The 21,289-nt window shown below is 52.8% G+C and overlaps 7 protein-coding genes across 7 annotated transcripts; 2 read left to right on the top strand and 5 right to left on the bottom strand.

Annotated features, from left to right (window-relative positions):
- Window positions 1-558: 558 nt before the first annotated feature.
- Window positions 559-1,485, bottom strand: E0L32_003752 (uncharacterized protein; the record flags this gene model as incomplete). Its single annotated transcript, XM_031138087.1, has 1 exon — window positions 559-1,485. One exon carries the CDS (start codon window positions 1,483-1,485, stop codon window positions 559-561), a length of 927 nt encoding a protein of 308 aa, XP_030998169.1.
- A 4,258-nt stretch (window positions 1,486-5,743) lies between these two features.
- Window positions 5,744-8,185, bottom strand: E0L32_003751 (uncharacterized protein; the record flags this gene model as incomplete). The annotated part of the gene is made up of 15 exons (XM_031138086.1): window positions 5,744-5,959; window positions 6,021-6,078; window positions 6,128-6,168; window positions 6,224-6,363; window positions 6,431-6,548; window positions 6,622-6,787; window positions 6,845-6,864; window positions 6,927-7,002; window positions 7,057-7,090; window positions 7,173-7,256; window positions 7,314-7,336; window positions 7,396-7,435; window positions 7,502-7,682; window positions 7,739-7,750; window positions 7,853-8,185. The coding sequence occupies 15 exons, from the start codon at window positions 8,183-8,185 to the stop codon at window positions 5,744-5,746; spliced, it is 1,542 nt and encodes a 513-aa protein (XP_030998168.1).
- Window positions 8,186-9,053: 868 nt separating this feature from the next.
- E0L32_003750 (uncharacterized protein) lies at window positions 9,054-9,686 on the bottom strand (the record flags this gene model as incomplete). The annotated part of the gene is made up of 1 exon (XM_031138085.1): window positions 9,054-9,686. The coding sequence occupies one exon, from the start codon at window positions 9,684-9,686 to the stop codon at window positions 9,054-9,056; it is 633 nt and encodes a 210-aa protein (XP_030998167.1).
- Window positions 9,687-10,802: 1,116 nt separating this feature from the next.
- Window positions 10,803-12,283, bottom strand: E0L32_003749 (uncharacterized protein; the record flags this gene model as incomplete). Its single annotated transcript, XM_031138083.1, has 2 exons — window positions 10,803-12,079; window positions 12,139-12,283. The coding sequence occupies 2 exons, from the start codon at window positions 12,281-12,283 to the stop codon at window positions 10,803-10,805; spliced, it is 1,422 nt and encodes a 473-aa protein (XP_030998166.1).
- Window positions 12,284-13,306: 1,023 nt separating this feature from the next.
- E0L32_003748 (uncharacterized protein) lies at window positions 13,307-14,203 on the bottom strand (the record flags this gene model as incomplete). Its single annotated transcript, XM_031138082.1, has 1 exon — window positions 13,307-14,203. One exon carries the CDS (start codon window positions 14,201-14,203, stop codon window positions 13,307-13,309), a length of 897 nt encoding a protein of 298 aa, XP_030998165.1.
- Window positions 14,204-14,898: 695 nt separating this feature from the next.
- Window positions 14,899-17,248, top strand: E0L32_003747 (uncharacterized protein; the record flags this gene model as incomplete). Its single annotated transcript, XM_031138081.1, has 9 exons — window positions 14,899-14,995; window positions 15,051-15,607; window positions 15,780-15,849; window positions 15,919-16,168; window positions 16,236-16,348; window positions 16,398-16,494; window positions 16,546-16,750; window positions 16,825-16,963; window positions 17,049-17,248. The coding sequence occupies 9 exons, from the start codon at window positions 14,899-14,901 to the stop codon at window positions 17,246-17,248; spliced, it is 1,728 nt and encodes a 575-aa protein (XP_030998164.1).
- An 860-nt stretch (window positions 17,249-18,108) lies between these two features.
- Window positions 18,109-20,550, top strand: E0L32_003746 (uncharacterized protein; the record flags this gene model as incomplete). Its single annotated transcript, XM_031138080.1, has 8 exons — window positions 18,109-18,206; window positions 18,264-18,462; window positions 18,525-19,311; window positions 19,365-19,414; window positions 19,470-19,905; window positions 19,954-20,027; window positions 20,079-20,102; window positions 20,164-20,550. 8 exons carry the CDS (start codon window positions 18,109-18,111, stop codon window positions 20,548-20,550), a joined length of 2,055 nt encoding a protein of 684 aa, XP_030998163.1.
- Between the last annotated feature and the right edge of the window lie 739 nt (window positions 20,551-21,289).

Raw genomic sequence — 21,289 nt, 5'->3', positions numbered from 1 at the left:
GTGTTCCTTGGTCTACCCTAGAGCCTAGATTTGCCGTATACGATCCAGGGCACCCGGGGGAGGTCTTGAAGCCCTGAAGCCTCCGACAGGGGCATAGGGATGGGTAGTCCTAGGAAGGCTGCTCCCAACTGGGCCATTGTTCCAAAAAGCACTTCATCATCTGACTGGGGGAGCACCGTGGTGGCGACGGTAAGGCCCGTGGGACCCAAGGCTGAACGAGCGCAAGAACCAAGCAGTACCTCATGGCCAAAAAAACGAGCAAGAAGTGTGTTGTTTCCTGGGATGGGGCATTTTCGCCTGCCGACCACAGACTGCTGCGTGCGGGAATGCGCACAAGCAAGAGGGGCCCCGCGTACAAGCAATCTGATGTAGCTCCTACTACCAGGGGGGGGGGGGGGTCGGGGTGGTGTCGTTTCGTTAGGCGTCGGATGAGACGCCAGGCATTGCGAGGTGTGTGTTCCGTATAGCTAGTCATAAGGTGTCGTCGACGTCATTTCCAGAGCGAACCGGCGTGGGTATTGTGCAAGAGCACACATTCCCTGCAAGGGCCTCAGGCCTTCAGTCCATGTAAAAGTCGCCCTTGAGAATCCGCTCTTGGAAGTGGTCGGGCTTGGGGCGAGGGTCTTGGCGGGGCTTCATGGCGGCGGCCTGGGCCGGAGGGGCGGGCATGTCGGAGACAGACTTGGCGCGGTCGTGATGGTGAGCCGACAGCCCTCCAGCGCCGGGACGAGGAGGCGAGTTGTTGAGCCCGGAGGCAAAGGAGAAGGAGGGGCGTGAGCCGGTCACGCTGCTCTCGGCACGGGATCTAAGCTGCTCGGACCAGTTGAAGCCTTGATCTGTTCGAGCAGGGGAGAACTTGTCAGAAGCAGATCTGGAAGTGTTTGCAGGGCTTGCCTGAGAGGCGGCGGCGGCGGCAGCGGCTGCCTGCGACCGCCACGACGCGGACGCAGACGAAGCGGCACTGCCGGGTGGCGTGGGCAGTGCGCCACGGACACTGCTCGCTCGCCGCGCTGCCTGGGCCGGTGGAGGAGGGTTGTTGCTGGCGGAGGGCCTACCATTACCGGAGCCGGGGCTCGTAGCGCCGCCGGTGCGCATGGTGCGCATGGCCTGGGCTCCAAAGCTCATGCGGCGGGCAAAGGGGGTGGTGGGTGCGGTGCGCGTGTTGGGGGCCGCATCGTCCTCCTCAATGGCATTCTCGTCGATGGAGTCCGAGTTGGTGGAGATGCTGCCGCGTCGCATGCCGGCGGAGACGGGAATGGTGGTGGGCGAGGTGCCAGAGAGGCCGAGGGTGGAGATGGAGAGGCGGCGTCGCTGGTCGTTCATGGCAGCGGTAGTGATGGGGCCGGGAAAGACGTTGGTGCCTTGCGAGGTGGAATTGCTCCTCTGGAAGAGGTTGGTAAAGGCGGCCGAGGTGACCGAGGCTCGACGGGCTCGAGGCATGTCTGCTTGCGGAGGGGAGTCGTTCTGGGTGTCGTTGTTGGACATTGTGACCAAGAGGGTGCCGCTATTGGACGACGGAGAGGGATTGCTTTTTATAAAATGTGACAGAGGGAAGAGGAAAAACGGCTCCGGGATCGGGCGGAGGCAGGTCGCGTGTGCAGTGGGAGGGACGATTCTGGGGGGAGAGTGGGCTGTTTAGTAGGCCAGGTGGTTCGAGACGTGTGCGACGGCGCGCGGTGGGTCGATTCAGAGTCGCCGACGGTTACAAAAACGCAGGCCGTCCGTGTCGCTCGGCCAATGCTTGCTGTCTCGCTCGTCGTACTGCACGCTGGTTGTGAAACGCGGCCAGAGGGTGAGCAGGGCGTGCAGCGTTCCTGGATGAGCCGACAAAGGGCAGATAAAGGCAGATGGCTCGCACGGAGATTGCCAGAGATGGAGAGAGAATGGGACGAGGACCCCGGATTTTAGAAGAGGGACCCCGCGGCTTAATAAACGGGACTGCCGTGCAGATGTCTGGGATGATGTATCGGTGCCGTTCGAGCCAGCCAACCAGAGAGCTGTGCGGTGGCTAGTCGGGGGACAGATCGCGCGATGTTGTTTTAATTTAGACGGCGACGAATGGTGCTGGACTGGCTTTGTATGCTGTGTCGATCGGGAAGCAGATGCAAATGGGTAGATGGATAGATGGCTGCAGCAGGCGCCCCTCTCAAATCGAACGATGTTGTAGCTTCTTTGTGTGTGGTCCTTGCAGTTTCCTCTCTGGCTCTTTGGGCTTGGCACGACTCAGGAATGAAACGGAGTAAGGAGGGGATAGAAGTGCTTGTTGAGGGGAGAAAGAAGGGAAAGAAGATGGATGAAAGACAGGTTGGGTGGTGGTGGTGGTGGTAGACAGCTAGGTAGGTAGACAGTGGATGGATGATTGGGAATGGAGGTTAGTCCACACGCAACTTCACGCAGAAGATACTAGTCAGAGTGATCCTCAGATGTCGTCTCGTTTCTGGTCTAGTTAGGAGGGGGGGGGGGGGGGGGGGGGGGGGGGGGGGGGGGGGAGTGGGAGGGAGGCGTGGGCGCGACACCGGGCGGGCTGGTTGGCAATGACGTCGGATTGAGTTTGGAACCAAAGTCGAAAACGGGGCCGGAATCTAGCACTAGATTGGTGGTCACTGTGTCGTGCTTTGGGAATGGGAGGGTGTGGCAAAAGGAGCCGACACGCGCTCACTCATGCACCCATCCACCACCACCACCACGCACCACGACACAATTGTCACAAGCTCGAGAGCGAGAGAGGAGGGGGGGAGAAAAAGAGAGGAGGAGAGGAGGAGATGCACTGGAGATGACGAGGCCTCTCTTTCTCCGTTCCTTCCCTTCCTCTGCAAGACAAGCGCACGCAGTTCGCGAGAACAGGCAACGGTGCCGACAAGAGTGCTGGCCTCGATGCAGCAGGTACGTGCGACGAGCAAGTTGAGAGCTGCTCCTGCTTATCTTTCATCTTTCAGTTTCAGGGTACGTAAACTACGGAGTAGAAGCTAGTCGCAGGCAGGCACGTTGGGTGGGGGTGGCAGAAGGACCACTGCCGGACTTGACATGGATCACAATAGCAGAATAGGGTCCCTAATTAATTCTCTCTCTCATGGTACGGCACGACCAAAAGAAACGAGCAGCAACTCTGTGCTCCCTCCAGCACCTCCAATCCCCGTGTGCCAAGTACCCTGCTCCTCCAGATGGCCTTGGTTCACCTGTTCTTCCCTCCATGTGTGTGTGCTGAGTGCGTGTGTCCGTGTTGTGTGTGCGTGCGTGCTTGCATGCAGACCTGTTCGTTCTCCCTTCAACCTTCCACTGTAGCCGAGCTGTACAAGTAGGGAACTTCCAGCCAGTCGCCAGCCCGCTCCTCGACGCGACGTCACACGCCCGGCTCCACCAGTCACCCAATTTGCGGGGTAAGACTTTAGCGCCTGCAGCTGCTATCTCTCCTCCCTGTTCGTCCCTGTTCGTGCCTTATTCTGTCGTTATCGTTCGTTCTGTTCGATACGGATCAGCCAGCAGCAGCTCGTGCACACACCCATCATCATCTCTCCCTTCCTCAAGGCTGCTACTCAATTTAAGAGAACAGAAACATGTTCTGACAAGAGCGTGAGAATTGATGGCTACCTCCTGTAACGTCGGACCGTCATCGACTGCTGCTGTTTGAGACAGCCTCAACAGATGAGATGAGATGAGATGAGATGGCGCTGGGCCGCTGGGGGGCCCGCCCCGGTTGATTGATCGACGCCAACCAAAAAGGTCTGGGCCCTGCTAGCTCAACGCTGGCAATCTCGCACGCGTAGCAGGAAAAGGGGGAAATGCACAACGCTCGCTCTGCTCTGCTCTGCTCTGCTCTGGTCCAATGGCACCACACGCTGCTGATCCCTCGAGCAGACAGCCCCATACCCATCACGCATTCTCCTCCTTTTCTGCCATCCCATCCCATACCTAACGCAGGCATGTACTTGTACAGCCCTTTGTTGAGCCCGCCTCTTCCCATTGGACCCATGTGGGGGAGGAGGCAGGGAAAGCGTGGGGACCGCCCTGCTGCTAGCTGGCTTTCCCCGGATTTCCAAGACTCGCCGGCTCCCCGTCCGTTCCAGTTCCAGCACAGCTCCCCATGTTGGCAGCCCACTCCCTTTCTCAGGGGCTTCTACAAGTACAACACAAGGCCGGTCTACTTACTTGTATGCCCCCAGTCGTCACTTCGAGTTAGTTCGTATTGCTCTCGTCTTCTATCAGTGGACATCAATGTCTGCACTTTGGCATCGGCCTCCTCAAGGTCGACGTCGAGCCGGTCCTCTCTACCTCGTGGTGCATGCAATACGGTCTGGTGTGTGTGGTGCTCTCCCTACGTGCTTGTACCTACCTATCATGCTGGGAGTAGAGAGAAGCCCAGCAGATCTTCAAAGATGAAGGTACCTACCGCTCCACATCTATGCTTCCGCCCAGGCGGCACCGAATCCGTTTTGGGGGGGCGCATCTCGAGCGGAGGTGCTGCTCCACCACATTCAGGGCCACATTTGAAGTTCGTACTTTCGTAAGCTCGCATACCTGCAACGACCAAACAGCCTTCTCCTTTTGCTCTTCTGCTCAGAGCAGATGGCACTGCGACGCTCGGGATGACCCCCTCCACCGAGGCCATGCTGAGAGTACCGGATCCTCTCTTGCCAACCGATAAAGAATGAAGGAATGAACGTATGAATTGAACAGATGGTTGCTTATGCTAGCACCAAACCCAAACTGAGCCATCGCCCAACCCGTTCATCAAGGACACTGCAACTCCTGACTCGTCTTGACTCGCAGCACCAGAGACAGCGTCCCTCTCTCCTTAGCTTCGCCCTCGCCCCCTCCATCTGCATGCCATTTGATGCCTCTCCCTCCTTATCAATGCTCCCATGCACGCCAAGTATGTGCTACAAAGTCAAAAAGCCCTGCAACCCGCTCTGCCACTTCTGCTCGTCCCATTCCCTTTTTGCACCTCCGGATTCTCCAACATGAAACGGGCTGGTCTCAGGTAGCACCGCGGCACAGGAAAGCATGCCACACACACACACACACACACCTCCTTTTTGAAAAAAAGCGGAATCAATGCCACGCCCCCCCTCACACTCCTCCTGCCAGTGTGCGGTAAGGTAGGGCGGACAGCAGCAGCAGGATGCAAGCTAGTGCAAAGAACCCGGATAGGTGTTGTTAGTGCTTTGGTGAGAGCTAGCGACATGTACATATGCAGCCTGGATGCAGTGTTGACGAGACAGGGAAGAGTTGGGCAAGGAAGGAGACTTCGAGAATCATGACTGCTTCGGCCTTTTGTCGTCTGCTTGGTTTTTTAATACCCGGAGAGTTTCAACAGGACAAAATCTCTCTCCAAGATACTGTCTAACTCGCGGGAAATTCCCTTGCCAGTGACGCATCGTAGTCATTGATAATGCTGAGAATTCTAGTGCCCTGAAGCTGTTATACTATCATGGGGGCACACAACTTTGCCGTTCTGCTTTCCCCAACGACTGTTAACTCCAACTTGGAATTCCTAAAAAATCTTTTGATGATCCAGATGGAGTGAGATTGTTAGAGGATAGTGCTGAGGGCGTTGAAAATGGAGATCCTGAGTTGAAAACCCGAGGTTTTGTCTTCTACAACAGAAAGATGGTTGACTTGATGTCAAGGCAACGAGTGATATCTCAAAAGTTTCCCAGACGCATTCACATCTCATCAGTTCTATTTTCTTCTCGAGCTAATCAATGCCTACCATAACTACTAGGCTGCACACACGCCAGCGAGCCTACACATTCAGCTGCGCAGTGGTCGACTTGGCGAGGTACTGCTCGTACGGCGCAAGCAGCTTCTCCACGGGGCCACCGGCGCCGCAGTATCTCTCGACAATCTCGACGCTGCGGCCGATGTACAGCTCGGGCTTCATCATCGTGTCCAGCTCGTCCCAGATGGGCTGGAAGAACTCGGTCTTGCGGATCCGCTCGATCAGGTCGTTCGGCTTGCCCTACAAGGGGAATGCGGTCAGTTGGCGGGCAAATGTAGGAGCGAAACGAGGAGCATCTTACCTCCATCTTCACGACGCTGGCAGCCTCGCGCGAGAGAACTCGGATCTCCTCATGCGCCCTACTTTGGTTAGCATCGATATCATCGGCATCGTGGTATCACGGCTTACTGTTGTCTGGAAGCGCCCTTGGCCACAAGCTTCATGATAATCTACGAGATTCTCAGCAAAAGTACCAAGTGAGCGAGTCTGTTGTGAGTCACTTACCGCCTCAGTCACCATAAACGGCAGCTGGTCAAGGAATCTGCTTCGGATCCGTGCCGGGTAGACAACGAGACCGTCCGTCACGTTGTCCAGTCCGATAAGGACGGCCTCTGCGAGGAGCATCATCTCAGGGATATCCATGCCTGTTGTCGTTAGCTGTGCACATCATACATGAATGCGAAGCATCTCAAAGAGCGGGTAATCACTCACGCCTAATGGCAGAGTCATCGAGCGTCCTCTCCATCCACTGGGTAGACAGGGTGTTGGCAAAAGAAGCCGGCTTGGCCATCAGGGCACGGGACAAGGAGCAAATTCTCTCGCTTCGCATCTATTTCAAAGAGTCAATGGTTTGAACCAGAATGATAACTCTCTCCGGAGATATGTGAAGGAAGACAACTTACAGGGTTGCGCTTGAAGGCCATGGCCGAGGAACCGATCTGCTTAGCCTCGATAGGCTCCTCAACCTCCTGGAAGTTGCTGAGCAGTCTGATGTCGTTCGCCATCTTGTGGGCACTGGCTCCCAGGCCGGCCACAGCCTGGGCAACGAGCAGATCGACTTTGCGTGAGCTAAAGACAAAGTCAGCATGAGACTAGGTTGCGCGTAAATACAGACTAGCTGCTTACTATGTCTGCGTAGAGATATCCTAGAGAAGCTCAGTTAGCAAGGCACTGTTGGTCTGCAAAGTGTAGAAGACAGGAAACATACGTAGCAGGCGGGGAAGCCGAGCTTCTTGCAGAGCAGTTCGTTCAGTTGATCACACTTGGCGTGATCACCCTGGAAGCTGTGCAATCGAGCATTAGCAGAGCAACCCCTGGCGGCTTTGGGGTATGCTTACATCTCCAGGAAGGAGGCCTGAGAACCGGTGGTTCCTACACGCCATCAGTATTTGAGCATTATAAAGCCCGCGAAGGCGCGTCGCAGATCAACTTCTGTGGGTCCATTTAAACATACCCTGTGCACCACGCAGCTTGAGGTTCTTCCGAACAGTCTCGAGAGCCTCCAAGTCAAAGGTCAGATCCTGCAGCCATTGGGCCGCTTTTTAATCAATGTTAGTTCCTCTCTAGACAGAACGGTCATGTTTTGTGGACATACCGCGACGACCAACAGTAATCGGCCTGCAATTATTGTCAGCGATGAGGTCCATTGTACAAGTCGGTCGGAAAGGCAGGCTTACTGGGCGCTCTGCAGATGCGTGTAGGCCAATGTCGGTTCCGCTGTAAAGGACTGCCATTAGTATCTCACATAAGAGTATGGCAAAAGTAACAACAGCGTTTCTGTACCTTTCCACTGAAGAGCGAACGACTTGAGGTTGGCAATGACCTTGGACAGCCTCTTGGTCAACATGTCGAGGGCGTCGCGCATCATGATGAGCTCTGCATTGTCAGTGACATAGCAAGAGGTGGCGCCGTAGTGAATGACGCCGGCGGCAGCCGGGGCAACAAGGCCAAAGGCGTGGACGTGCTGTGCCGGTGTGTTAACAAGCAGTGAGGATCACGCCACGAGAAATAAATGCTTACGGCCATGACATCCTGTAAAAATCCAAATTAGTACGAGTGACTTTTGTAAATAGGTACAGCCATGCAAAGTATTTGTGGGTGTATGGGTGTGTGCAAAGGGCTATGTCGACTTACATGACGTCTGATCTTCTCCTCGACACGGGCCGCCTCGAAATCATCGTCGGTCACGGTCAGGTGAGCCCTCATCTCGTCCAGGGCCTGAGGTGTAATGGCATCGACGCCCAGCTCGTACTCAGCCTCGGCAAGGCTCAGCCAGAGCTTGCGCCAGAGAGAGTGCCTCGACCTCTGGCTGAAGAGCTTGGTCATCTCTGCACTGCAGTAGCGGCTCGTGAGAGACGTCTGATAGACATCGTAAGGGCTCTTCTGGGGCCCCTGGGCCTTGAGCTGCTCAATCTGCTTTTGAAGCTCCAGGATCTGTGCCTGGGCATCCTGGGTTTGGTCGGCCATGTTGGAAAGCTAGCTGCACGCTTTTGTTTGTATCGTGGGGTGAGTGGTAATGGAAGCAATGTTCCTGATATCCGGACCACGAGCCGAAAATTTTCGTCAATTATCGCGCCGTCCGGCCGGCTTGGTGTTAAGTGTACGTACCTGCGTGGAGGAGTGGAAGGTGCATGTGGGTCAACATCAATTGGCGGGGCGGTTATCGATAAACTAAGTGCCTAGTCTTAGTCATCAAGTCATGCCATCTTGAGTTACTAGGACATCAGACCTCCCTTCACATCTTACGAAAGTCATGATCCAGTCAAGCATCCAAGCACCTATTAATTGATAGGCTGAAGATAAATTGGCGCGGGGGTTATCTTTCCTGGGGTTTAGGCTCAGGTAACTCTCCAATGGCAATATCAAACTGGCATACTAGTGTTTGACACCCAATAAGTCTGAGATAGAGACTTTCAGCAAGCTATTTAACAAACAGGAAGTGCCAAACAACTTAAAAGGGTATAACAAATTGCAAACTTTCATATGCCCTCAACGTCACTATAGCCCGACCCCATTAAGGGCTAGATTGCTAGATCCCTAGGTAACAGAAGGCTAGCCCAGCGTAACCCAACCGCTTGCATATCCATCCCTTTGTGGGCAGTTCAATATAAGCTTGAAAACCGAGCAGCGTCCATGTAGCGGAAGCATTCTATTGTATGCAGAGGCCGTGGTTGCCACAGGTGAGTTTCGATCCCCAGACCTTCGAGGACTGGCCGTTACATTAAGAAATGTGGAAGACGAATGAACCCTGCCAATGCTCTAGAATCGACGGTGGGTTGTAGCAAGTTTAGCGTTTGCAGAGAGCGATTTGCCTCCAGCCGGCTGCACAAGCACCTCAGGAAAGCGAACCCGCAGCCAGACCGGCGCTCGAAACGCCGACTGCAATAATGCTTTTCCGCGAATTCCTCCACATCCTGCGGTTGTCTTCGATCTGTACCAGCGAGCTGAGCAGGACCTCCTCGAAGGCATCGCGCGGCAGGTCCACGGTGAGAATCTCTATGGTGCCCATCTCGCCGGAGCCGTGCACATCGACGAGGGACAGGACACGGCCCTCGGCATCCGACAGCCTCCACGATGCCTCGTACCCGTCCATCCCCGTGGCCAGCCACTGCAGGCGGCCCAGACCGCCGTGGGCCTCGAAGCTACCATTGAGGGGCCGGTAGGTGATGTCGACGTCGCGCGACGGGAACCGCATCTTGACCTTGCCTGACATGGCCCAGTCAAAGGTGCCGATGACCGTGGCGGCGGCGGGCTCTTGGGCGCCGTCCAGCGAGAGCAGGGTAAACTCCGGGCCCGAGGAGAAAAAGCCCGTGACGTGCTTGATCTCATACGACAGCCGGGTGTCACCGGCCACGGTCAGGCCGGCCGCCGTCCATGTGACCTTGTACGTCTTGGTCCCTGGCTCCAGCTGGGGCAAGGGCGGCACGGGAGGGGCGTATTTGATGAATTTCCGCTTGAGTGCCTCCATTACGTCGGGCTGCGTGGGTTTGAGTTTGGCCAGTAACCATGGTAGCAAGTGCTCGTCGATTCACTTTATGTACTACTATATGGGAAGAGGATTCCCTGGCCAAGTGCTGAAGACAGCCCCTGGTTGACGGCGGTCCCCGAAATGAACGGTGACCTCGGCAAAGATCAGGGCGCCTGTGGGTCGGGCCCGGATTGCCAAGACACCAATTACCAGGCTTGAAACCTACTTATAATTGCATGCGAGATTGACTACTCCAGCCTCCCTTCCGTAAAAGATACATGCATCCTGGGGTGCAAAACGGAGCGCACACGGCAAAGCCACAAAAACGGAGCGGATGGTGGCATTGTGTATGTAGCTAAGTGGTCACGGAAGCAGACCGCTCATGCAGCTCATGCAGTCAGAGTCAAACATCCCGCCGGTGTTGGAGCTTGAAGTGATCACAAGGTCATAAACAAGCATAAACAAAACAAGGGTAGAGATCAAGAGGTGTGTTATCTCCAGGACAGCCAGGCCTCTGTTCGTAGGAGACATGTATTTTTAGCGGTAAGAAATCAAGGAAGGGTATAGATATAGACCTAGTACATCCTCAAAGGTAGTTGGACACACAAACCAAAGAAAAGGCTTCTTTCATTGAAGCCCTTCCCTTATGGTATCATATCTGCTCCGAAGACAATCGTATTTATTTCAGCACATCCACGAATAGTAGTCTCTCTCCTGCTACTTGATGTATCTAATTCTAGAGTAGAACCTAACCAAAGGATTATCTTCTCCTGCCTGGCTGGTGATGCAATACTATTATATTGAATACAGGTCAACTGACACCATTCGGCCCTTTGAAAAATACTGGCAATAGCTTTATGAACTGTATTTTGGCTGTGTGCGAATGCTTCCCTCGCCACCTCGGATGTACATCCACATGCAAAGCTAACATCGAGTCCTGTGGACCAACCCTCCACAAGGCCACAGGCAATGGACATAATCATGCGCTTCCCTCAGCAGATTGACGTTGAAGAAGGTGTGTGCCAAGAAGGCGTTCGGTCATACCGTGCGGTTCTCGTAGCCATTCGTCATGTAGGTTCCAGTCCTCACGCAGCTGCAGATCGATCCCATTCTTGTTCACGTGTCTCCGGGAGATGTATAGGTATCAGACTGCTCGGCAGCTTTTCGACCTGCTCGATTGGAACTCCGCCTCCCAATGATGTTTATAAGATCAATGACCCCCCCGACGACGCCCACAGCAGCTACGGGGTTCACAGCGCACATGGCCCCGGAGGCGGCAATACTTAGCAGCGCACTTCCCACTTCCAACATCTTTGCCCGGCGATCGGATTTCTCGGGTGTAGTGCCTTTGCTGTCGTCTCGTTGCATGTCATCACTCAGCACCTTGCTGCCTTCTCTGCTGGAGCCGTCAGCGCCAGTCTGCTCTTGCAGAGCACGCCTATGACTATCATCATGACCTGCCTTTTGCTTACTTCTGGGGGCGGAATTTTCGAGCAGTCGCGCCTCAAGCGCAGCGTTCTTCAGGTGCATCTCGGACATTTGTTCTCGGAATGCCTGCCGGTCTTCCGTCCGCTGGACTTCGGCAGCTGCCTTCTGCTTCTCATACACGCGCTCATACTGCGACTGGACATGGCTGTACCGGCTCTGGTGCTCGGCCTCAATCTGCCGGATCTCCTCGCGCCGCTCTTGACGCAGCAGCTCCTGATCGTCACGAATCTTTTCTAGCCTGTGTTCCATCCTCTCTCGCTCTCTCCCCAATATTGTTTGTACTTGCACGTCCTTGTCCGCGAGAGCTTCTGCCGTTTCTCGCTGGAGCTGCTTGAGCCCGGCCATATACTTGCTCTCCATCTTCTGGAGCTCTTCATTGACTGCGGCTCCAGCGCTAGTTTCATGGATCGGCTTTTCTTCATCGACAAGCTCCTGCTGAAGCTCGAGAACAACGGTAGGTTTGCCAGCCAGCTCCATTATGATGTCCAAGGCCGACTTGCGGTCTCCCATAAACCGTTCAACTCGTGCACCATATTCGATCATGTCTCCCCAAAAGTCGGATTTGTCCTTGAGTTCTGTCTCATGGGCAACAGCCTTGTTCTCGGGAATGACACCCCAAAAGGTAGAGGTAATGATAACATTCTTCATCGGATCAGAGCCGCAGAGCTTCCTGAACATTTTGAGGTTACGCATCGAGCCGCCATCCATGCGGACGTCTGTAATCCTGTGGAGGTAAATGATGCCGTTCAGACGCACATTCCGTCGGTACGTGACCTCGAGCCAGTCCGCCAGGTCGATCAATATCTCAGTGTCGCTTTTGTATGTGTCATTGAAGCCTGGGGTGTCGACTAGCACGACGTGGTACCCGCCTACATGGAAATCGTACGGGGTGACTTTCTGGGTACCTGTAGATGGGGCAGTCAGTCAATAAGACAGTATTTGTGGTCAGATGCAGAGATCTCACAAGCCTCAAGCGTGTGGCCAATCACAACTTCACTTTTACCACTGGCCTTTTGTACAAACGTGCTCTTCCCTGATCCCGTCACCCCCATCACGCCGATCAAGAGAAGAGTTTCTTCTGCCTGGGTGTCTCTAGTGACCGACGCCATGGCTGGGTGTGAACGACAACAGGACCAGAACGTCGTGGGAAGGACCTATCAGTTACTCGACAAGTACGTCTAATGAATAGGAAAGTGAAAGAACAGCGAAATACCCGGCCGCGCTGCCAGCCACGCGACGAAGACCTGTATAATATAATATAAGTTCCCTATCTCCTGATGAGGTTCCTATGCAGAGACTGTAAAATCGACATTAGTGCACGTTTATGCCACAAGACCACGCCCTACTAAATTATGGAAATATGACAAGTAGAATTGCCTGCTCATGGACTGAGCCTGGTATCCAGAGAATGACGCGGGGTTGTAGGAGTACCGCAAGGCGCAGCGGGGCAATGGAAACTAATATTAGGAAGGGGATTGAGTGAGGCTGCTTCATGCAGATCCTACGCCCGGTTTGTATGTGAGGATTTGAGGTGGTGGTGGTGACAGCGAGAGCTGGCAGGGTACATTTGCTTCATGTACCTTCGCTGAGATCACATCAGGCCGAAACGATAGATCAAAGTCAAGGCCATGATCTGGCCAATAACATCGCATGTGGAATAATAATTTCAGCGCAGTAATGAATCCACTATCCTTCCTGAGACCAGTCTCCCTGCCCAGCCCACCGCGCTTAGCCAGCGCTATGTGTCCAACCACACTCAACCTTTCAACCAGACCCTGTGCCCGTTCTGTTCATTAAGTTGTTCTTCCGTATCCCTGGCTATGATTCCTGGCTGGATCAGCATCACTATTGGCGACCCATCGTGACCGTCCTCCAGTTCCGGAATTTGCGACTGGTGGACTTCTAGCACCTTCGATGTCGGACTGAAAGGCGTCTCTAGACGTAAGCTTTGGAGATTGTAAATTGATATGAATGACCGCAGCGACCAGAGATGAATTGAGTAATGGAGAGATTGGCTGATCTCGTCCGCCAGGAGTGAACACATAGCTTTCTCCTGATCTGAACCGCCCGACTCGAGAAGGAACCGAGCAGGACCTGCCAGGAATTTATCGACCAGCACAGTGGTATGCTTCTCAAAAGCTGCCGCCACCACCGGGTCGCTCTGCGCGAGCACGAATATTCTCAGGAGCTGAGAGCGCCAGAGGTGGGTGGCCGACGAGTGGACTGGAAAGACTGTTTAGACTTCTGAACGTGTTGTTGCAGCTTTGATCTGAACCCAGTGACCTACCATTCTGCAGAGTTCTATATAGTTCGGCAACAGACTGTTGGACCACGCTTGGATCAGTCTCGTCGTTGAATCCACAAGCACCCACTATCCAGAGCGGAGAAGCGAAGACCTCATTGCAGATGAAGTTGGCAAGGAGGCCGTGGAGAAGGAGATAAGGCACCCTGCTGATCTTGTGCTTCAGCAAACATGACGGGAACTCATTGTTCTCAATTCTCGCAAATTCCTCGCATTGCTGATGCAACTCGGCGGCATGCTCTGGCGGGAGGCTCTGGATAAGGGAAAAGTTGTGGTGCGCGTTGTCCTTCGCCCATTCATACCAACCTCGGGCACGGGCTTCAAACCAGGACTGTATGTCGCTGTCTGAGGCAGTAAAGGATCGGTTCTGGTCCATGAAAGTTGTCACAGCGGTTTTCGCGGACTCGATGTCGTCCGACTGCTGCAGAAGCTGCCGCTGCAGGCCGTCAATCTTCTCCTCATATGCCTTCTCCATGAGTCGCCTGTCATTCGTGTACCTCCTCTCGACTCGCGAGAGCTCTGCACGGAGTGCCTGAACCTCTGCTGCGAGCTTGACCTCCACTGCCTTTGACCAAGTGCGCTCGCTACCTAAGCGAGTTCTCTTCGCTTCATCGTGATCGGGAGGTCCCTCTTCGCTTCCGAGACATCGAAGCTCACTAATCCTTTCAAGGGGATGCTCCAGGAAGTGTACTTTCGTGGAATCGATCCTTCTCATCGGCTGTTCCATCCTTTCCGCTGGCTGGGACAACGTGGTGTAGTACGACATGGGATGTTCGAGAAGACAACTTAGCTACAAAAGGGATTGATCTTGTGTGAATGGGGGAAGATTGGCTTCAGTGTGTAAACCTCAAGATTACCGGGCATGTTCATGTAGTGATGGTTCATGCCTGGACCTTAGGCTCAACGTGCTGATTTATGCTGTACCTCGATCTCATGTATCTTTTTCGGCTTGCAGAAGGCTTTTCCGCAGGGTCATGCATGTTGATGCATGCACTGCCTCCTTGGTTGCCAGCACGAGCGGGGTTCATGCAAGCCGCATTTACAATTCACGGATTGGCAATGACTTGGATACGCCGAAGAAAAACTGCCTTGCACCTGCGGGCTTCTGAAGCTCGAATCAGTGGACTGGAGATGGCCCCCGGTTAAGGCATGCCGAAGCTCCATGTGTCCTCCAGGTATTGGCTCATGGCTGCCCGATGAGCCTCACCGGAGAGATATGTTCAAGGTGATGCCTGCAGGCCTGGTATATCTAGTCACAGATGATCCCTTTTCAATCAGGCTCCGTAACACCTCCTCACTGTCGCACCTTCAGCAAGAAGCGGGACTGTTGCCGGGTGATTTCTAGCATGATCTGATTCCCATCGTTCCAGATGCTACAATCCTTGACAAAGAAAGAGCAAGCAATACAAGAGCAAAGTGACCATGTCCAAAGGACCCAGCAAAGACTACTACGATAATGAGGAGCCCAAGGAGCAGAAGTTTCTGATTGTAGGGGTCGACTACGGTACCACTTTTTCTGGTATGGAATGTCTCCGCCCATTAACTCGAGCCTGACAATTAATTATCTACCCAAGGCGTCAGCTATGTCTTCTCGGACAAGACTCGAGTAGAAGACGTTGAGATTCTGGATCAATGGGGCTCAACAAATTCTCATCAGAAACAAGTCCCATCACGAATCGCTTATGAGCCCAGCGTCACCTGGGGTTATGGCGTCGAACCAGGGCAAATCGCATACTGTTGGACGAAACTGCTTTTGGACAAAGACGCTCCTCCCACTGAGCATGACGACAGATTGCTTCGTACTGACCTAGGACCAGGATTCAAAGCGCTATACAAGAAAAAGTCCGCTCAGCGTGTTGTACAGGACTATCTTGAGCTCTTGTATCAACACATCATGAGTGAGCTGACGCGCAAGCTGTCTGGTCCCATCCTGAACCTCACCCCGATACATTTTTGGTTCACCTACCCGGCGCTGTGGTCGGTGAAGGCTCAGTCTGCGACCAAAGATGCTGCTCTTGCGGCCGGATTTGCTAGCAGGCGAAGTGACGAGATACACCTGATCAAAGAGCCCGAGGCAGGAGCAATCGCCTGCCTCAGTGCGCAGGCATATTCACAACACGCACTGATCAGGGTAAGAGCTCGAGATCTCCTACTCATTCCGACGTTGGATAGACTGACATGATGTCCGGCATCGTAGACTGGGAAGGCGGTGATCGTGTGTGACTGTGGTGGCGGAACTACTGTTAGTGAAACACCAATCTTTACCAGCTCGGGTTATTGGAAAGGCTGACTGGATTCCCTAGGATCTTGCTTCTTATAAGATTTCTCGAAAGCATCCGAATCTCAAACTCGAGCAAATCTGTGTCAGCGAAGGTATTGCCGCCCCTTCTGTTTGTTTCTGCTGTCGTATTTCACTTGGCTGATGTCGACGCCGTCGCGCAGGAGGAAAGTGCGGGTCCACGACCATTGACAGGGCCTTTCTTGCATTGATGCAGCGCAGATTCGGCGAGGCCTTCCAGAAACTGCCCGAAAAGAAACGCGGTATCAATTCCAAATTCATGGCCGAGTTTGAGTCGGCCAAGAGGGACTTCAACGATCCTAGGATTCCTCGGACACATCGCCTACACCTGAAGATGGATGTCGGGAATTGTCGGTACTACGACGCGGAGGACGAGGAGGTCCTTCTGAGCAGGTATTACTGTTTTTATTCTTCTTGGCTCTGAGAAAGCGCCCTTCATGATGTGACTAACGAGTCCCAGTCAGGACATGAAGGAGTTGTTTGACCCTACCATTGATAAGATCATCAGCCTCACCCATAACCAGATAGAGCAAACAGAGGCCCAGAGCCTGGATGTCAAGGCAAGATATGAGCGTGTCCTTGACTACCAATTTATCTCCGTTAACGGATTTTCAGGCAATAGTTCTTGTCGGTGGATTTGGAGAATCGAGGTACCTTTATCGCAGGCTGTATCATGAGTCGGATCCAAAAGGGATTGCGGTTTTCAACCCCCCCAAATCGTAAGCAGATCCTAGGATCACCATCTATGCTTTACAACCTCTAACTGAAAGAGCCAGATGGGATGCCGTGTGCCTCGGAGCCGCGTTCAGAGGGATTAAGGGTACACTTGTCGGAGAGAAAAAGAGCCGCTCGCACATAGGGCTTCAAGTAGCTCGACCATTCCGACAAGGCATCGATTCCGAGTCTGATGCCTGGATTGACGAGTTCAGGGATAAGAAGATGGCCCGTGGTTATATGCAATGGATCATCGCAAAGGTCAGAGTGGCATCCCTTCAACACTTCAACATGAGCACCGCTTGGCCGCTGAGTGTACTCACGTCGTATAAAAGGGCGAGACAATCACCCTCAAAACAGCGAAGGCCTTTTCTAGGATTCGGCTGATTAGCGATGATGATTTTAACCGCATCCTGGAGTTGAATATTTACGAATGCTCACTCAATTGTGCGCCTGACACGGATGATAACCCTGGTAAGCATCGCACACCCGGCCAGAGATGTTTCGATTTCTCCGCATATCCAGATTTGTGTCTACAGTAGGCTCACATTCAAATTAGCTGTCATGAATGTCGGCACGATTGAGTACGTTTTGGCCAATATTGATGAGCAATCAGTCAACAGCATCGAAAAGCCTAATGGCACGTTCCACGAGCTATGCTTTGAGGTGGTTATTATCCCAGAGGATGATTTGGGGTACATGCATTTCAGAACGGAAGCCAATGGTATTGTCATCGGGACAGCAGTTTTGAAGATCTGAAACTACTCTTCACCATAGTGCACTCAGCGGTACATGGTAGAGCTAGATATTTACTTGCTTTATGAGTGGTGGGGTCCCTGTTCTCTCAACATCAAAATATCGCTCTTGACTCTATGACGATAAAAAGCAAATCCATGTCTCTCTACAAGGGTTTTAGAAGAGCACGAGCGGATTAGTAGATCCTAGGCCGTCATGTTGTCAGGCTCAGGAGAGAGAGTAGGTTCAGTAGGCTATAGGTCAGCGGAGAACAAAGTAAGTAACCTCTTGAGGACTTCCCATCCCAATGAGGACATAAAATGGAACTAACTCACAACTATGCAAGGGAAATGAGTCTGCTCGGACATCATAGCCAAAATAAGGCCACAATTGAGGAGCATGGTCAAATGTCCACAACTGACCTATTATGATACTTTGTGTGCCTGATTCTGTCTTTCTGGTATCAGCGATATGTATGTTGTGCTGCGCTTCTTCGAAGTTCCTTTCCTGATTTGGTGACAGTTCATGCAGAGAACCTGAGGCCAAAGACAACCGAGACAAGCCAGGTGTGAGATTATCAACCCCCGCGCGGCCTTTCTCTGCCCCTCATCACATGTGCTACCCCCCTCCTTATCTCTGACTACAAGATGATTTTTGTTATTAATCCGATTGCTCACATGCATGCAGCACTCTGCACTCACTAACACGACAGCACTTCCCCTTATCGCGTCATTTTTCCATCAATGACCATATATCACCTGCGCAAGCTCTGAAAGATTCCTCTTCGATACTTTGGCGAGAATTGCAGCTATCTCCCTGGCCATTGGATCGACGGCCATATCAATTCTTTCGGCCAAAGTCAAATCGCCCTACATCCTCTCGTGATGTCAGTCCAAGATGTCCAAGTCTTCACTCTCCATGTCGCACCGCAATTTGAGCGGCTCTCAGCAGAGGAGAAGAGATATGCACACCATATGGCTCGGTAGCTCAATATCTTCAGTCTGAACATTGCGTTATCTGTATCCTAACTTTCGACCAGGGCTGCTTGGCATGGAGCAAGAATCATTTTGAGCCAAGTGTCTCCTGAGGCTCCCGCCATTTTCGATTTTATTCAAGAACTTTATCACTCCTGCTCTGGACGCTGGGAAGATATTGTTGACTCTGGTGTATCCAAAGCCAACCTCGATAACTTTTTGAGTTATGCTGCGACCTTCTTATCAAATATTGGGAATTATTATGTATGCCAAGTCTGTTGCTCTTTAGTAACTATTTGCAAGCAAACTTCTGACCTGCAACTTAGGGTTCCGGAGACCAAAAGTTCATTCCCGACGTCGACATAGAGGACCTTGAGAAGCTTTCCAGAAAGTCTGCAAAATTGTCAAGCTTGTACGACCAAATTTCTGTGGCAGTTACTTCAAGACCACCTTATGGCCTTGGATATTCAAGTGACAGCACTCAGAGTACCTACTATCCTGATGTCCACCTAACGAAAGACTCCATTGATGCTGTATCAAAGATACTCGAGGAGCATTCGATATTCCCCGAGAATACAAGACTCCGCAGGGCAGAGAACGGCAAAGACTTTGAGGTGCTTGTCGCTTCTGTCCAAACCAACGACAGCAATGATCTTCAAGTCTTAAGTCTGCCTGATGGCGGTGGACTCGTCACGCTTGTTCACGGCGACCACGCTACAGCACTAGGGCAAATTTGTACTGAGATTTCCAAGGCCTCATCTTACGCTGCCAACGACACACAGAGGGCCTTTCTATCCAAATATGTTGAGAGCTTCCAGACCGGGAGCCTTGATTCGTACCGGGAGTCACTGCGGCTCTGGGTACGAGACAAATCACCAAGGATAGAGAACATCTTCGGTTTTGTCGAGCCATACCGCGATCCTCACGGGATTAGAGCGGAGTTTGAAGGGTTGGTGGCCATCGCGGATGACGAAGAGACCAGACTCCTTGCCATGCTGGTCCAGAACTCCGCAAAATTCATCAAGCGCCTACCATGGGCGAGCGCGGACAATGATGGAAGAGGCCACTTCGAAAAGAACATGTTTGAACCGCCTGACTTCTCGAGTATCCACAGTAAGCAGGAAACCCTGGTCGATGAAGGTGACGAGTCGCTGATATGTCTTTAGCACTTGCGTACTGCTCAAGTATCATATTCCCGGGTATCAACCTCCCGAATGTACTATCCCGCTGTGCCTTTCAATACGATTTGTATCATGCTGACTGCTCGACAGTACAATGACATACGGCAGGAGGTGGGATTCAAGAATGTGATCATTGCGAACCGCATGATCACCGAAAGTCAAGCGGTACAGTACCCGTTCATCGATGCATCGGAGGCAGAGCAGTTCAAAAAGCACAAGTATCCCGCGTACTACTGGTGGGTTGTGCTTCACGAGCTTCTTGGGCATGGTACTGGAAAGATGCTGGCAGAGACTCAACCAGGGGTGTACAACTTCGGCATCGATGACAGACCAGTCAACCCTCTCGATGGCAACCCAATCGAGAGCTGGTACAAGTATGGCCAAACCTGGACAGGCCAGTTCGCAGACCTCTCGACTACAGTTGACGAATGTAGAGCCGAGCTTGTGGGCGCGTACCTGATGGATGACGACGAGCTCCTCGAACTTTTCGGCTTCACCGAAACCTCTGAGATCAAAGCTGAAGATCGTAAGTTACCTCCCCCAAGTGAAGGGACGCTTTCTGACCATAGTCAAGTGACCTACAATCTTTATCAGCAACTGGGCGTTGATGGCTTGAGGGGTCTTGCCAACTTCAATGTTGCCAGCGGCGTAAGTCTTACATTTACTCACGTACTTTGCCTAGCTGACACGCTTGACTAGAATTGGGGCCAAGCTCATAGTCGAGTAAGCACAAGTCCCTGAAGAAGACCATTCCATTTTTTCGGTCTCCTGACATCTGATATAGGCTCATTTTGCGATGCTGAAAACCCTGTTACTCGACGGCAACGGGGTTATGACTATTGCGCACGACGCAACAAGAAGATCCCTCACGGTTCGTGTGGACCGCTCAAAGATTCGGACAGGTGGCAAAGCCGCGCTAGGGAGGATGCTCCTTCGGTTACATATGTATCGATGCACCGCTGATGTTGCAGCATGTCGCGCCTATTATGAAGACTTATCACGGGTTGAAGGGGAGTATCTTGACTGGCGAGAGACGGTTCTAACCAACAAGCCACCTCCCATGGTGTTTGTTCAGGCAAACACGTTCTTGGCCGAGGGTGACGTGATACTCAAGGAGTATCCGGCAACGGTAGAAGGTCTTATTCAGAGCTGGGCCGAACGAAACATCTGACTCTACCTAGCGTTGCTCGTTTTATAAAACCTTTCAATGCGCTCCACGCCCTTCAATCCACTGCAGCACCTGAAAAACAGTCTGTAGCAAGGCAAGGAGAAGGCTCAGAGAGCCGAATATGAGAACACTCCACAGAGCTAACCAGGCCGTTGAGTCACGCTGATCCTGCCACAATTGCCATATCGACCTGGGTCTCTTGCTCATCGCATAGCTATGCAGTCGTACAATCTTACTCCGGAGGTGGGGGAAGTCGGCAGCCAAGTCATATTCGTCTCGCTCAACCAGGGCCATGGAGCAGTCTGTTTGCTTCCTACCACAAAGCTGGGCTAGAAGAGCGTCGTGTTCCTCCTGCGGCATCCCTTTGAATGGTTGAAGTTTGCGGAAAGCAGCCCTCGATCTCTTTTCATGGCCAAAAATGAGACGGTATGATAAGAGTATCTCATGAAGCAGTCCTGTGATATCGTCCACACCAGCCCATTGCACAGAATCTGGCGATTCAAGGGCACAGCGGTAAATTGGCGTGGCCTGACCAGCTGTCAGTTGTTGCTGTTCCAGATTCCAAAGACAAAATGACGGAAAACGGAAAACATAGAGGATCCCGGACGGCTGGTCCATTTCTAGATGACAAGACAATGAGTCGACCCATTGGAACTTGATGCCACACACTTGGATCAACATGCGTGCCTCTAGATCCTTGGAGTGCACTACCTTGGTCTGACTGAATAATCTCCGGCCTTCT

This window comes from Thyridium curvatum, assembly GCF_004353045.1.
Source record: "Thyridium curvatum strain D216 chromosome Unknown NODE_17_length_530222_cov_84.051745, whole genome shotgun sequence".
Taxonomy (NCBI): domain Eukaryota; kingdom Fungi; phylum Ascomycota; class Sordariomycetes; order Thyridiales; family Thyridiaceae; genus Thyridium; species Thyridium curvatum.
The sequence above is the reverse complement of the archived record's forward strand: the minus strand, read 5'-3'. Positions and strand labels throughout refer to the sequence as shown.